This window comes from Ascaphus truei, chromosome 1 (assembly GCF_040206685.1).
Source record: "Ascaphus truei isolate aAscTru1 chromosome 1, aAscTru1.hap1, whole genome shotgun sequence".
NCBI classification, from domain to species: domain Eukaryota; kingdom Metazoa; phylum Chordata; class Amphibia; order Anura; family Ascaphidae; genus Ascaphus; species Ascaphus truei.
In genome coordinates, this window is record NC_134483.1 from 327,689,234 (window position 1) to 327,704,440 (window position 15,207).

The 15,207-nt window shown below is 42.6% G+C and overlaps 1 protein-coding gene across 6 annotated transcripts in view; it reads right to left on the reverse strand.

Moving 5' to 3' along the window:
* Positions 1–15,207, reverse strand: part of CCDC158 (coiled-coil domain containing 158) — a 132,629-nt gene that overhangs the window by 89,220 nt on the left and 28,202 nt on the right. For all 6 annotated transcript variants that reach the window (XM_075606726.1, XM_075606718.1, XM_075606717.1 and 3 more), the window contains exons 3-4: positions 4,276–4,424; positions 2,679–2,929 (exon numbers count right to left, since the gene is read on the reverse strand). In XM_075606726.1, coding sequence (XP_075462841.1) covers positions 2,679–2,929; positions 4,276–4,424 — 400 coding nt within the window. The remainder of the gene's footprint in view (positions 1–2,678; positions 2,930–4,275; positions 4,425–15,207) is intronic.

The window sequence follows — 15,207 nt, forward strand, 5'->3', positions numbered from 1 at the left end:
TGAAAGCCTTGGTATTGATTAGGGGGTATGATCAGTCTGAATACAATGTATAAATATAATGATTCTCAGTGATATTTGAGAAGTAACAGTCTTTCCATCCTGCTGTTATCTCTGTGCTTTAAAGTACATAAATAAAGTTCTGCAATGTGACAAATCCTGCTCTGGTCTTATCAAGTCTTTACTCGTGCTGCATTGGACAGTTTCTATTAAACCCATAATGGACTGGGTGTGTTCACATCCATGGAAGCAATTTGTTAAACATTGTTCAGAAGCATATCCGAGACTTCCCTCCCGGCCGCATAACAAAGATTCTGTCCCACCTGAACAACATGCTTCAGTAATAGGATGGATTGTAGTTCCGTTTACTGTGATGGAAAAAGGGATATTGGGCCAGGTTTAGGAGAAAATATGACTTTTAGACATATAATGCTTGAGGACGTGGAGCACAATTCACAAGGTTATGTGCCACAAGCCAAGAGGCAAATCAGAGACTTTGGACTAGATTGCATATGTGAGTTGATGACGTCAGCAAGTGATGGCGTGTAGAGAAACAAAAGAAACAAAAAGGAGAGGACACAGAACAGATACATTATCAACAGGGGACATGGATATGTTAGCAAGAGAGACAAAAAAGAAGCGTTGAGAAAGGTACTGTAGGAGAAGAACCGAGGTAAAGCTATGATTCTGATAGGTAACAAAGAATCCCCAATGCACATCCAATATGACAAATTATTTAGTTAATTTACATTCTTATTATTTTCATAAGTATGGGTTATTTAGTTATACTGTTTGCCAAAACATGTTAGACCCCTTCAGCAGGTTTGTACATTGTGTCCTTTGAACTTCCTACGTTGCATAGAGTTAAGAGGAAACAAAACAATAATATACTCAATAGCATGGGATGCGTGTTATGTATGCAGTGCCTAAGGGATTAACATTTTGAAGCATTATATATGCTGTTTGTGAGCTACAGTGCACTTAAAAACATAATTAAAAAATTGGTACCGCCTTGGGGTTGCACCGGTCCTGCGCAAAAGTTATCTCTACCCTAAATATACCACTTAATTAAATAATTTATCATATAGGATGTTACAAAAAAACACACAAAGCGCAAGAACTCCTCTCAGATATGGTGTGGTATTGATCAGGCAAGGACTTTGGTAAGATGCAGCTAGTACTCTCAGTATGGTTTGCAAGAGAGAAAAGTAAAAATATAGTGCAACACAATTTATTACAATAAAAGTTCTAGAGCACAGAGCTCATTACACACATGTTCACGGAGTAAAACAGGCGGTTTGACCACTCTGGTTCCTGTAGTGCTGTGTCTAGTTGTGCTGTGTAGTGGACTACACAGCACAACTAGACACAGCACTACAGGACCCAGAGTGGTCAAACTGCCTGTGTTATTCCGTGAACATGTGTGTAATGAGCTCTGTGCTCTAGAACTTGTATTGTAATACAGTACCAGCTGCATCTTACCAGATTCCTTGCCTGATCAACACCACACCATATCTGAGTGGAGTTCTTGCGCTTTGTGTTTTTTTTGTGACGTCCTCACGCCAGCTGCATCTGCATCTTGGTAATATTTATTTGTATTTTTATCACATTTTTTCACTATTTGAGTATTTGATTTGGGTTTGCGCTCAAACGTCCTGTAACACATCATATACTGTAGGATGGGCATTGAGGCTTCTTTATTGTTTACGGTTGTATATTTTAGGTCACTTTCCCAGTAGCACTCTAGTTAGCATTTTTAAGAAAATAGATATATAATACTGTGGGTTTGGGTGGGCTCACTAAGTGTATTTCAATTGCTATGTTTCTGATATCAAGGAGGGGCAGAATCTAAATAAGAAAAAAGAGGTCAACAATATTAAAGCAGCAGACAGATAAAGTAGAATAAGCATGGAAAAGTGACCTTTAGATTTCACTTCATGGAGATCACTCGCTACTTTAGTGAGAGCGGTCTCAGTTGTTTGTGTAGAGTTTTGCAGAGGCTCCAAGAAAGCATAGAAATTACAAAAAAGTTTGATCATTTGGGCGAAAACAGGGCATTCTGGTAAGTTGGAAAACGGCCAATGGGAGGGAAGGCTATAGTTGCTTCACTGTATGAAATTGGATTATTTACTTTGCTAAAGCTGGTGTACTTTTTTGCACAGGTATTTCCCCAGTTTTGCTACTTTTAATACACGACCGATGATGTCTGTGCTTTACAGCACTTGGATTTTCAGCTATTCAGATGTTCACATCAGAGGCAGCATCTTTCTGTTTCGCAGTGAACTACATGATGCCAAGAAGCTGCAATGCTGTGAGTAAACAGGACAAATCTAAGACCATGACGGATAGTTTGTTCTCTAACTGCATAAAGCATAGTGATCTCACATCAAATACTTTATTTATACTGAAACCATTGTACTATTAAGATTCATATTCTGATGGTGAACAACAAAATATACGAAGGTCTCTTTATTTTATAATAGTAGAAAATGTTCTATCATTTCATAATGATGGAAACATCTTTTGCTATGGCCTATTAAATATGCAGTGAAGCCAACTTACTTGGGCAAACTGAAGCCCTATTCAATTGAATAATGTTAAATCTTCCAAACAAAGTTACAACAAATGCACAGTGTGTTAAATATGGGACCTGAATTTGCTGATGAGAGCTTGTAACTTACTTCATTTAACTTCTTTTGTGCGCTTTTAAATTGTGAGTCATAATCTTCCAGCACTTCCTTGAGAGGTGGTTTTTCTGCACATGTGCTGCTTCCTCTCAGGCTATCGCGCACCGGGTCGTATTTGGACATCAGACTGCTTTTGATAGGACTTGTGTGACCAGAGGCAGTCAAGGAGCTTTGTAACATGGAGTTATGGAGAGGTGGTGATGGCATCCACTTGTGATTACCCACAAGTGAACTGGTAGCACCCACTGTTAAAAAAAAAAAAGTAATGACAAATGCTTAAGGACTAAGTCACCCATAAAGAGAATTTATCAGTGCTTAAAAGTTGGTGCAATTATGGTGAATAAATAAAACAGCTATCAAATTGATTGAGAAAAAAAACAAAAAAACATGTTGCTTCCAATGTGGGAGATTTTCTTTGAGAAATGCACACAATTACAGTACCACTGCGCAGTAAACTAAAATAGTGTGTGTTAAACTCGACGCCAATTTTCATATGAAATAATGCACAAATGTAAAGGAAGAAGTAATACAGGACGAACAAGTAACAATGCTAAACTGTGCTAAGCCATTATGCGTCCAATATCACATTAAAAAAATGGAATGCAACATGCTTTAAGGAGCAGCGCCATTTTGTCATGAAGCCACATATAGTTACATAGTTAGTTACACAGTAGATTTGGTTAAAGAGAGACCATTAAGGCCAACTATGCTAAATTTAGACAACAGATACTTATCCTATATTTGTATTTACAGTATTTTGATCCACAGGAAGGCAAACAAAAAACCCGCAGTGATATATCATCCGATGCTATCTCATAAGGGGAAAAATAAATTCCTTCCCGACTCCAGTAATGGCAATCATATTTCTCCCTGGATCAATATCCTTCCCATGTTTACTTATTTGGTAAAAAGAGACTTTATTTGCTATTGTCTACCTATGATGATGAACCATCCCTGTAGCCCCAAAACTTGTTTTTAAAAAAATTATATTTTCACTATATTTGGTGTGATACTCTTCTATCCTCCTTTTTTAATTTTTTTTTTTTATAAATCCGGTTTTAAATTTGGCACTAGTGTTGCAGGGATAATTTTGATATGATAAAAAGCTCCTTAAATCTTGGAGCTCAGCCTTGGTAACTTACGTCATCCCCAACAGCTGAACCATTTGAAGAGCAATGCAATTTGTTGCTGGGCCACTCTAGCACAAAAAGGGATCCAAATGTGTTTGCCATTTCCATGCAATACATTATTCATTATTTTTTTAAACCCTTTTGCTGCCGGTGGAACATGTAATTAAATAGCCTACAACAAAAACTTCTAACCTTCAACAGTGACATATGGGCAGACTAAGTGGATCAAGCTGCTCTGATCTGCCATCAGTTTCAATGTTTTTACTACTTCCATATATTGTATCAGAAGGGGACAGAATAGATTAGAAGTGTGTGTGTGTGTGTGTGTGTGTGTGTGTGTGGTGTGTGTGTGTGTGGTGTGTGTGTGTGGTGTGGCTCTTCTTTACAACCATTCTGAAGTCATGTGCATGGCTATTCAAAATCTGAACACAAAATTCCTCCAGGAGAGGGGAACAAAATACCTCCAGTTGGAGTGTAGTGGTCGTCAGAAACGTGCTCGCAGCCGCGCTCATGGTAAGACTGGGAAAGCTTGTCTAAGGCATACTTTGTGGCTTGTTCCACCTCTTGCTGCAGTTTCTTTGTTTCCCTAGTTTCCTTTTCCAGCGCTTCTCTGAGGAAGCAAATAGATAGTTGTGTTATTCATTGTGTTATTCATTGCGGAGCAGAGAAGGGAATACAACAAGAACTTTAAGACACACTTGCTTAAAAGGAGCATAAGAGTAGCACCGTGGCTAATACTGGATACATAAAGCTTGGCCCCCTGCAGACGCACTTACCAGAACGCCCTCATACTGTCTCTGTATGTTCTTCCTACCTACCAATTTGATTGTAAGCTCTTCGGAGCAGGGAAGTGTTGCTCCGCGCTGGTGCTGTCCCAAAGTGACGTAGCACTGTAAAACTTAAACTCTTGCAGACGTCTGCCGTAGGGACTTCACTACCCCCTATTAAGAAGTAAGCTCCTTTGCAGGAGACTCACAAAACAGGGAAAAAGATTCAGAAGGCGCACTGAGCAGCTAAAACATATTTTAAAAAAAAGACACACACAAAGGGTTAACATACACAATAAAACCAAAGCATAGGCAATGATTACTATGCTAAAATAATAATCACATTAATAGTAAATAAATAAATAAACTTACAATTGCCCAAAAAGCAAGGGATAATGTTGGAGAGCTCTGTTTACACAGCTGGGTGCAGTGGATGTAAATGGTCCGGACCAACACTGCTCACTCACGCCGCAAAACAACCTCACTTCCCCAAACAAGTCCCTCCGTAGTTTGATGTCCACGAAGCAGCCTCACGTGACCTCTACGCATTTCGCATGTGAGGCTGCTTCGTGGACATCAAACTACAGAGGGACTTGTTTGGGGAAGTGAGGTTGTTTGCGGCGTGAGTGAGCAGTGTTGGTCCGGACCATTTACATCCACTGCACCCAGCTGTGTAAACAGAGCTCTCCAACATTATCCCTTGCTTTTTGGGCAATTGTAAGTTTATTTATTTATTTACTATTAATGTGATTATTATTTTAGCATAGTAATCATTGCCTATGCTTTGGTTTTATTGTGTATGTTAACCCTTTGTGTTTTTTTTTGTTTTTAAATAAAGATATGTTTTAGCTGCTCAGTGCGCATTCTGCCAATGTTTTTCTCTTCGGAGCAGGGACTCCTCTTCCAAAATGTCATTTTTATGTCTGAAGCACTTATTCCCATGATCTGTTATTTGTTATTTATATGATTGTCACTTGTATTACTACTGTGAAGTGCTATGTACTGCACCGACACACTTTATTCGAGCAAATACCCAGTATGTACCTGGCAGATACCTGGAATGCGCCGCTCCTCACCTCTGACAAGCCCCGTTGCGTTTGCCTTCCCAGCCTGGGTTCATGCCTGGCTGACGGGCGGCTGATCTGTTAAATGATAATGATTAGGATTTAATAGGCTGCAATGCTTCACGTGTCTACCAGATGGCATAAATTCATGAATTGTAATGCAGTATATATATATATACTGTGCAGTATTGCAGCCAGCGGGAATAAAATGCTTCAATCCCTGCCTGGAAAATAACCCAATGCACTCGGGCAGAAAACAGTCACAAACCTCAATACACCCGGGTATACCCGAATTCGTGGGACTAGCCGAGCTCGAATAAAGTGTGTCGCCAGTGTACATTAATGGTGCTAAATAAATAAAGGCATACATACATACAATATGTTACCTTCCCCTGTGGCACACATACAAAGAAACATGGGACTCCCCAACATCAAAAGGGAGCCAAGCATACCAAATGATTTTTCAATCGTTTGGCGTGCTTGGCTCCCTTTTGCATATTGCTACTCTTTGACCAGGATTTCTTGCTTTTAACAACCTGTTTTTCATTTCCTTTACTCTAGACCCCTGTTTTTAGGAGCATCCCAAGTTGCTTTACCTGATTCTCCCGTCTTTTTATTCCCCAACATCACACAGCTTATCAATGTGTGGCGGGCACACATCTAATCCCAGCCTTGCTGCAGATCGGTGGCCAACGTCAGTCCTCAAGGGCCACGACAGGTCATGTTTTCAGGATATCCTGCTTCAGCACAGGTGGCTCAATCAGTGGCGTCATTATGACTGAGCCACCTGTGCTGAAGGAGGGATATTCCTAATACCTGGCCTGTTGGTGGCCCTTGAGGACTTGAGTTGGCAACTCCTGATGTAGAAGCACTAATGAGTAGTAAGGGTACAAACTGATGGATAAATAAGAAACTGATGCCCACTCTAAAATATGACTGTGTTTAAAAATTGCGCTTTTATTCTCCCCTCTCCCCCCAACAATTCCATTTAACTGCATCACAATAGAACATACACTAAGCTGAAATAATTGACAATTCTTCCTTAATAAACAGATGGTCACTGGTGTTGGAGGTCACATGGTTGCATGAGAAATGTATTGCGTCTTGTAACTTTAACACACCACATAATCACATCATATAATTAAAGATTAGATACCGCTTTCCTTCACTACAAATTAACAGGGCTGACCGCTTTTGCAATTTAAATAATCTTGCCTCTCCCCCCTTATTTGCTCCCAGATTCTAAAATTCAAACTTCAGCCCATCTTTCAACTCCATCCTCAGACTTGTTGCTATCACCTGCTATATACAATATCTGTTGGCGTCCCCATCTTTCTTCTTTGTTTTTGGCTTGGCTGTTCTGAAAAACCTTGTCTACAGCCAGGTGAAGGATTCACTCTCCTCATACCCAGTCTTGACACTCACAAACCTGGATTTTGCTCCAACAGCTGTGCTGGGACTGTTATGCACTGAAGAATTTTAGTTGGTTTTCTCTTCCTACTCTTCTAATGGTACTCATTACTCACTCAGCCTTTCACCCTCTGCCACTCCTCTTTGATTGATACGATAATTAGGTTACCATTATACTTGATATCCTGATCATATGTGGTTGTTGCTTTTCTTCACCCATTCTCCATTCTTGGGTCACAACCAGCCTTTCGGCTATCTCTTTGTTGAGGAGGTTCCAACACTTCAAACCAAACATGCCAAAACAGAATCCCAATAAAATCTGACACTTTAATCACAGCCACCAATTACATTATTTCACACATCTCCCAAGCCTGTTGTCTGAGTGTCATCTTTGCCCTTTCACAAAATTAAATTCTCTATTTAATTAATGTCATTAATTCTTTAATTCTCCCCAAGCAATGCACTGTATTAAAGAATCCCTTAATCCTACAAGACCTTGGGGCCTATTCTATAAGCCTCAATAACCCACTTATCGAGGCCTTTTCGGCCCAAATACCTACTGCTATTCAGTAACCCTCGATAATTGGGAGATGACGACATGAATCGCCAATTTCAGCTCTCATCCAAAACACATCGCTGGGCGAGCGGCAATAAGCCACTTACAGGCAGGATCTGAAACTCGTGCAATTCTAGTAGCCTCGATTAGTTTATCGAGACTAATCGCAGCTCTAGAATGGCGAGTTCTCCCAAAATCCTCACGCCAGGAAAAGTTGGTGTGAAGCTGGAGAGAACATGCTGAGAAGGCGGCGAGGATGCATCCTGATGCAGCAGAGAGGAGAGAGCTGCAGCAGAGAGGAGGAGAGAGCTGCAGCAGAGAGGAGGAGAGAGCTGCAGCAGAGAGGAGGAGAGAGCTGCAGCAGAGAGGAGGAGAGAGCTGCAGCAGAGAGGAGAGAGCTGCAGCAGAGAGGAGAGAGCTGCAGCAGAGAGGAGGAGAGAGGTGCAGCAGAGAGGAGGAGAGAGGTGCAGCAGAGAGGAGGAGAGAGCTGCAGAGTGGAGGAGAGAGCTGCCGATGCCGGGTAAGCCCTCGCGCGGCAGCCATTTCATGATCCTGGTTAACACGATCCCGCTTATAATGCGGTCTCATTATGTGGACTCCGAGCACTGCGTTATAACGGGGTTCAGCTGTATTATGCACATATGGATAATGGTGCATTTGCCAATAATGAAATCAAACATTAGCCAACCAGCATAAAATAAAACTTTCTACTTACCCCTGTCATAATGAAGGGCATCCTCATCAGCATACTCCAGGTCCATGTCCTCCGTTGTCAGCAAGAGTACATGGAAAAATACAATCTATTGGCTCCTAACCCCTTAATCACCTAAGCGGTTAATAACCACTAGAATAATTAAGGAGTTAAACCCCGTCCCCCGCTACTCAACCGGGAGGCCTAACCACCTACCCTGGGTCCACTATACCCACCTTCTACCCATTGATTAGCATAGTGGTACACCATACCATAATATGGGCATGATAAGCCAGTATAGCAGTCAATGGGCAACCTAAAAAAGCATGAATACACAATAAAAAAAAAGATACACACAAGCACCTAAACACACTAACAATAAAAGAAATAAAGCGCCTAATAGTACACATCAATAAAATGAATCACTAAAACAGCAAAATAATTTAAATTGTTATTCCAAAACATAATACAACTAAATAAACAGCTAGCCAACCAATTAAATAAAAGCACTAGCCAACAAAACAATGCATTAATATAAAATGCTAATCAATCCTAAAATGTACTAAAAGCAAGCCATCCAAATTCCAAACAATTTAATCCAAACAATAAACAGAAATAGAAAAAATAACAAATCAATTGAAAACAAGCATTTGCCAAAAAATGCATTGCCTGTCGCTTCCAGATACGCCGGCATTCGGAGGGTGAAGATTTCTAAAGATAAGATAAATATTGAATGTATGCAATTGTCTTTTTTCAGGTTTTTGTATTGTATTTATTTCTTTTTATGTTTTTGCTTGCCCATTGACTACTAATGTATTAATCTGTGCCCCTTTAGGGTACAGATAAATACAGTGATAGACAATGGTTTTTTTTTGGCAAATGCTTGTTTTCAATTGATTGTTTTTACTTCATTTTAGGATTGGTTAGCGTTTTATATTAATTGTTTTGTTGGCTAGTGGTTTAAATTAATTGTTTTGTTGGCTAGTGCTTTTATTTATTTAATTGGTTGGCTAGTGGTTTTATTTCCTGAATAGTTTGCTTGGATAGGTGTTTATTTAATTGTATTGTTCTGTTTTGGAATAACAATTTTAATTATATTACTGTTTTGGTGATAGATACATTTTAGTGATGTGTACTATTAGGCTTTTTAGTTATTTTATTGTTGGGGTGTTTAGGTGCTTCTGTATTTATTTTATTCTTGTGCATTTTTGGCCTTAATTATTTGTATTAGGTTGACCATTGACTGCTATAGTGGCTTATCATGCTCATTATATACGCATGATGCACCACTGTGTTGTATTGTATATCGTCATTTACAGTGGTCGACAAATCACCCAAAAATCTACTCGCCGAACAAACAAAAAAATCTACTCGCCACCTAGTCCCACCCCCAGCCGTGCCCTAGTCCTGCCCCCAGCCCCACCCCTAGTCCCGCCCCCAGCCCCACCCCCGCTTTAAAAAAAAAATTGAATAACATTCGTTTTTGACATAATTTTATTTATTGTATTACATTATACTACAATTAGTCCTTGGTGTGTGTGTGTGTGTGTGTGTGTGTGTGTGTGTGTGTGTGTGTGTGTGTGTGTGTGTGTGTGTGTGTGTATAAATGTCGGATTTAGAAAACAAAGCCAGATGTGAATGACTAGTTTCCTGCACCCTTTAACCAGTGTCTGGATGCCTCTGCTTAACAATAACTAAAGCAGCAATCCCACCTGGTATTACCCTCAATGTCCAGGTACCCTCATTCCCGCAATGTTATAAATTGGAGGGGAGGTGTTCCTTACCTGTCTTCTGGGTTAGGGGGGATTCCGATATCTCCCATGTGAAGCTTGAGTCAGATCTGGAAGAAAGCAGTATAGGTTATTTCGATGTAGGTATAGGGCAGTTAAGATATATAGGGTAAATAAGATATCCAGAGAGCGCCAGACAGAGAGAGCGCCAGACAGAGAGAGCGCCAGACAGAGAGAGCGCCAGACAGAGAGAGCGCCAGACAGAGAGAGCGCCAGAGAGAGAGTAAGAGAGAGCGACAGAGAGAGAGAGAAAGTGTAAGAGAGAGCAACAGACAGAGCGTGAGAGAGAGGGAGACAGATACTGGGTGGGAGGGGTGACTGGGGGGAGGGGTGACTGACTGGGTGGGGATGGGGTGACTGACTGGGTGACAGAGTGGGGGGGTGGGGTGACTGACTGGGTGACAGGGTGGGGGGTGGGGTGACTGACTGGGTGACTTGTGACTGACTGGGTGACTGGGTGGGAGGTGGTGTGGGTGACTGGGTTGGGTGACTAACTGGGTGACTGACTGGGTGGGGTGACGACTAACAAGTTGACTGGGTGGGTGATTGGGTGGGGGGGATGACTGATTGGGGGGGTACTTCTGATGTCCTGCACACAAAGACACACTTTCTCTCCCATACATAGACAAACTTTCTCTCCCATACACAGACAAACTTTCTCTCCCATACACAGACAAACTTTCTCTCCCATACACAGACAAACTTTCTCTCCCATACACAGACAAACTTTCTCTCCCATACACAGACAAACTTTCTCTCCCATACACAGACAAACTTTCTCTCCCATACCCAGACACACTTTCTCTCCCATACACAGACACACTTTCTCTCCCATACACAGACACACTTTCTCTCCCATACACAGACACACTTTCTCTCCCATACACAGACACACTTACAGACAGACACACTTACAGACAGACACACTTACAGACAGACACACTTACAGACAGACACACACACACACACGCATGAGGGGCGTAAAGTGCAGGGGAACTGCAGCACAGGAGTGGAGGGGAAAGGGTGCTGCTACAGGGAGGCTCTGTGCAGCCGCGTGTGTGTGTGTGTGGGGGGTGATCAGTATTTTGGCACCCTGGGGGTGGTGTTTTGTGGGCAGCCAGAGAGGGGGTTCGCAGAAGACTGTGGGGGGCTATGGCTCCTGGGTGGAGCGGTGAGGGAGGGGATCCCTGCAGCCGAGGTCTCTCTCACCTCTCTCACCAGCTGGCTTCTCTCTCTCCCTGCAGCTGAGGGGAGGAGCTTCCTCTCCATGCTGTAGGCTGGCTTATCTGTCCAGGAGGCACTGGAGTGAGGCGAGGGGGAGGGGGGTTGGCTTTCTCTTCCTGCTGCAGCTTCTCCTCTGTCCCTGGCTGCCGGTGGAGGAAGGGGGGAGCGAGCTTCCTCTCCGTGCTGCAGCTTCTCCTCTCCCTGCCAGTGTAGGGCGGTGGGCTGGTCTCCAGCAGAGGACGGATGGGCTGCGAGGGGGAATACACAGACAAACTCGCGGTGTCCCTGTAGGCCAGCCACGCGGCGCACAGATTGGGAACCACAGAGCTAGAGAGATTTTTTTTTTTTGAGCAGGGGATTTTTTTTTTTTTGCAGAGCAGGGGAAATCTACTGGCCACGAGCCAATTTCCACTCGCCAGGTGCGAGTGGGGGAACAGGTTTGTCGAACACTAGTTATTTATATAGCGCCATTAATGTACATAGTGCTTCACAGCAGCAATACACATGACAATCATAAAATAACAAATAATATAAATAACATATAAAGGGGAGAAGTGCTTCCGACATAACAGTAACATTTTCGAAAGGGAGTCCCTGTTCCGAAGAGCTTACAATCTAATTGGTTGGTAGAAAAGACGTACAGAGATAGTAGGAGGGCATTCTGGTAAGTACATCTGCAAAGGGCCAAGGTTTGTGTATACAGTGAAAATCTAGCACTCAGAGCTACTCACCTGCTTCCTTAAGCAGGTGTGTTGAGTTGGGTCTTAAAGGTTGATAGAGAGGCTGCTTATCGGATGTTGAGAGGAATGGCATTCCAAAGGTGTGGGGCAGTCAGTGAGAAAGGCTTAAGGCGGGAGAGGGCTTTAGATACAGAAGGGGTAGAGAGAAGACATCCTTGTGCAGAACACAAGAGTCGTGATGGTGTATAGCGAGAAATTAGGGTTGAGATGTAAGGAGGAGCAGAAGAGTGTAAAGCTTTAAAAGAGAGGAGGAGAATTGACTGGGTGATACGGGATTTGATAGGAAGCCAGGAGAGGGATTTCAGCAGGGGAGACGCTGAGACAGATTTAGGAAAGAGTAGAGTGATTCAGGCAGCAGCATTTAGGATAGATTGTAGGGGAGACAGGTGAGAGGCAGGAAGGCTGGACAGCAGGAGGTTCCAGTAGTCGAGGCGGGAGAGAATGAGGGCCTGAGTCAGAGTTTTTGCAGTCGAACAACAGAGGAAAGGGTGTATCTTTGTAATACTGTGGAGGAAAAAATGACTGGTTTTGGCTACCTTTTGAATGTGAGAGGAGAATGTGAGAGAGGAGTCGAGTGTGACCCCTAGGCAGCGTGCTTGGACTACTGGGTGAATGATAGTACTTCCAACACTAATGTGGAAGGAGGTAGTAGGGCCAGGTTTGAGAGGAAGTATAAAGAGCTCTGTTTTTGCCATGTTAAGTTTAAGTCGGCGGAGGGCCATCCAGGATGATATAGCAGAGAGACATTCAGAAACGTTAGTCTGTACAGCAAGTGGAAGGTCAGGGGTAGAAAAGCACATTTGTGCGCCATCAGCATAGAGGTGATATTTGAACCCAAGATATGTAATTAGGTCAGCTAGAGAGATTGTTTAAAGAGAAAAGAGAAGAGGTGCCAGGACCTGGGGTACCCCCAAAGAGAGATCGATAGAGGAGGAGGTATTAGCAAAAGAGACAATGAAAGTACATAAATAAAGACATACAATACAATACAAGTACGATGGCAGAGGTAAGAGGAGATCCAGGATAAAGCTTTGTTACGAATACCAAGAGTATGGAGAATGTGAAGGAGAAGAGGATGGTCCACAATATCAAACGCTGCAGAGAGGTCAAGTAATATGAGCAGAGTGTAATGACCTCTGTCTTTGACAGCATGGAGGTCATTAGTAATTTTAGTGAGGGCTGTGTCTGTGGAGTGAGCAGTGCAGAAGCCAGATTGTAAAGGTTCTAAAAGAGAGTATGTGTTGAGAAAATGTGCCAATCAATGGGTAGAGGGTGAATACAGTGGGCTCGGGGTGGGTGGTTAGGCCTCCCGGGTGGGTAGCGGGAGAGGGTGGGTTACACCCTTAATTACTATTACAGTTATTAATTGCTAAGGTGATTAAGGGTTTAGGGGCCATTAGATTGTATTTTTTCATGTACTCTTGCTGGCAACAGAGAACATGGACCTGGAGTATGCTGACGAGGACGCCCTTCACGATGGCAGGGGTAAGAAGAACGTTTTATTTACTTTATTTATGCTGGCTAGTGTTTGATTTTATAATGGGCAAATGAGCTGTTATCCATATCTGGATAACAGTAATTTTGCCCATTAATGTACTGTATGTGTTGGGGGATGGGGGGAAGTTTGTTGTGTTTATATTTGTTGATTGGGGGTAGAGGGATTGGGTGAAGAAAGAAGTAGCCCCAAGGGTGGGTGTTTAGGCCTTCCGGTGGGGGCGGTGGGGGGTAGGGGGACTGGTTAACCCCTTCATTGCCATAGCGGTTCCCACCATTATGGTAGTGAAGGGGTTAACTCCTCCCGCAACCTTCCAGGCAGGCTTAACAACCCTCCCTGGGACTAATTCCCCCTTCATCCCCTACTACTATTTAAATCCCACAGACATGTGAAGCGAGACATTTAAATGCATAGAAGATACCGGCACCCCATAACAGAGCCTGTATCTCGGGAAGCAGGGGGCTCCCGGACTTGAAATCAACGCTTATCTACTCCGGAGACCCCCTGCTCACGTACAGTAGTATTACAATTTATATTAAAAGCCTGCGATATGTGGAGGGAGCGGCAGCTCTCTCTGCAGCTGGAACAAATCTTCGGGTGAGCCCTTTTGAGAGAGGCGATCACCACATCGCCGGGCAGAGGCCTTTTGAGAGAGGCAATCATCACGTCGCCGGCTACTCGCCCATTTTGGAGTTTTGCTATCACAGGTAATCAAGGCTTTCTGAATACCATCATAGCAACGCTCCGAAAAATGGAGACTTATAGAATAAGGTAAGGTAGATGTACCTAATGAAGGTACATAAGATCCCTGATATAGGCGCACTGCGGACCTTTATGTAATAATGATGCGGTCAGAGGTGAAGAATATGTGTATAAAAAAACACTTTATTAATAAATTCAAATGTAATTAAAAACTGGTGTATACCCTCTATTAGGGTGTACAGCTGACTAAAGTTACTCAGTATCAATGTTCCTATTATTCTTGTTTAAAGTATCTAATAGTCTGGTAATGCTTTTGGAGATGTATATCTCTTATGGAGATGCTCCAAAAGCAGTGTATGCCAGAAAGATTCACAGGGTGTACAGTAATTCCTGTATAGACATATGAAGATTAGCCCCTGAGGAAGACTTTACAGTGGAAACACGTGTTGGGTGATATCAGTTACCACTAAAGGAGCCCTTGTTGATGACATCTGGAGTGGAGGACAACTTTAATCAGCCCAGTACCTGCTGTGACGGCCGTGGAGCGGATGCTGTAGCTGTGAATATTTTGTCTGACCCTGTGACACAGTGTCGTCTGAATGCTCTCAAACAAAGGCACTTATGTAAGTGGAATACTTTGTGTTTTTAACATTAAAAACAGTACTATACTATTTTGCTTTTTCCCTCTTTTCGTATATGGAATTTCCCCCTCTCTATGTGGATCTGGAGTACCTGTCTGGAGACATAAGTTGGTAACTTTGAATAACCACAACGCTCTGATTTCACGTTAAACACGTGAGTGCAAATTTTATAGAACTTCCAGCATTGAAGCTAATTTGCTGAAGTAGACAATATTGCACTATTTGGTGTTTTTACTCTCTCTTACATGTCCTGATGTGATTTGCGCACCTGTTTCTCCTTTGTTTGCTGATTGAATTTGGTTTGAATTCTACG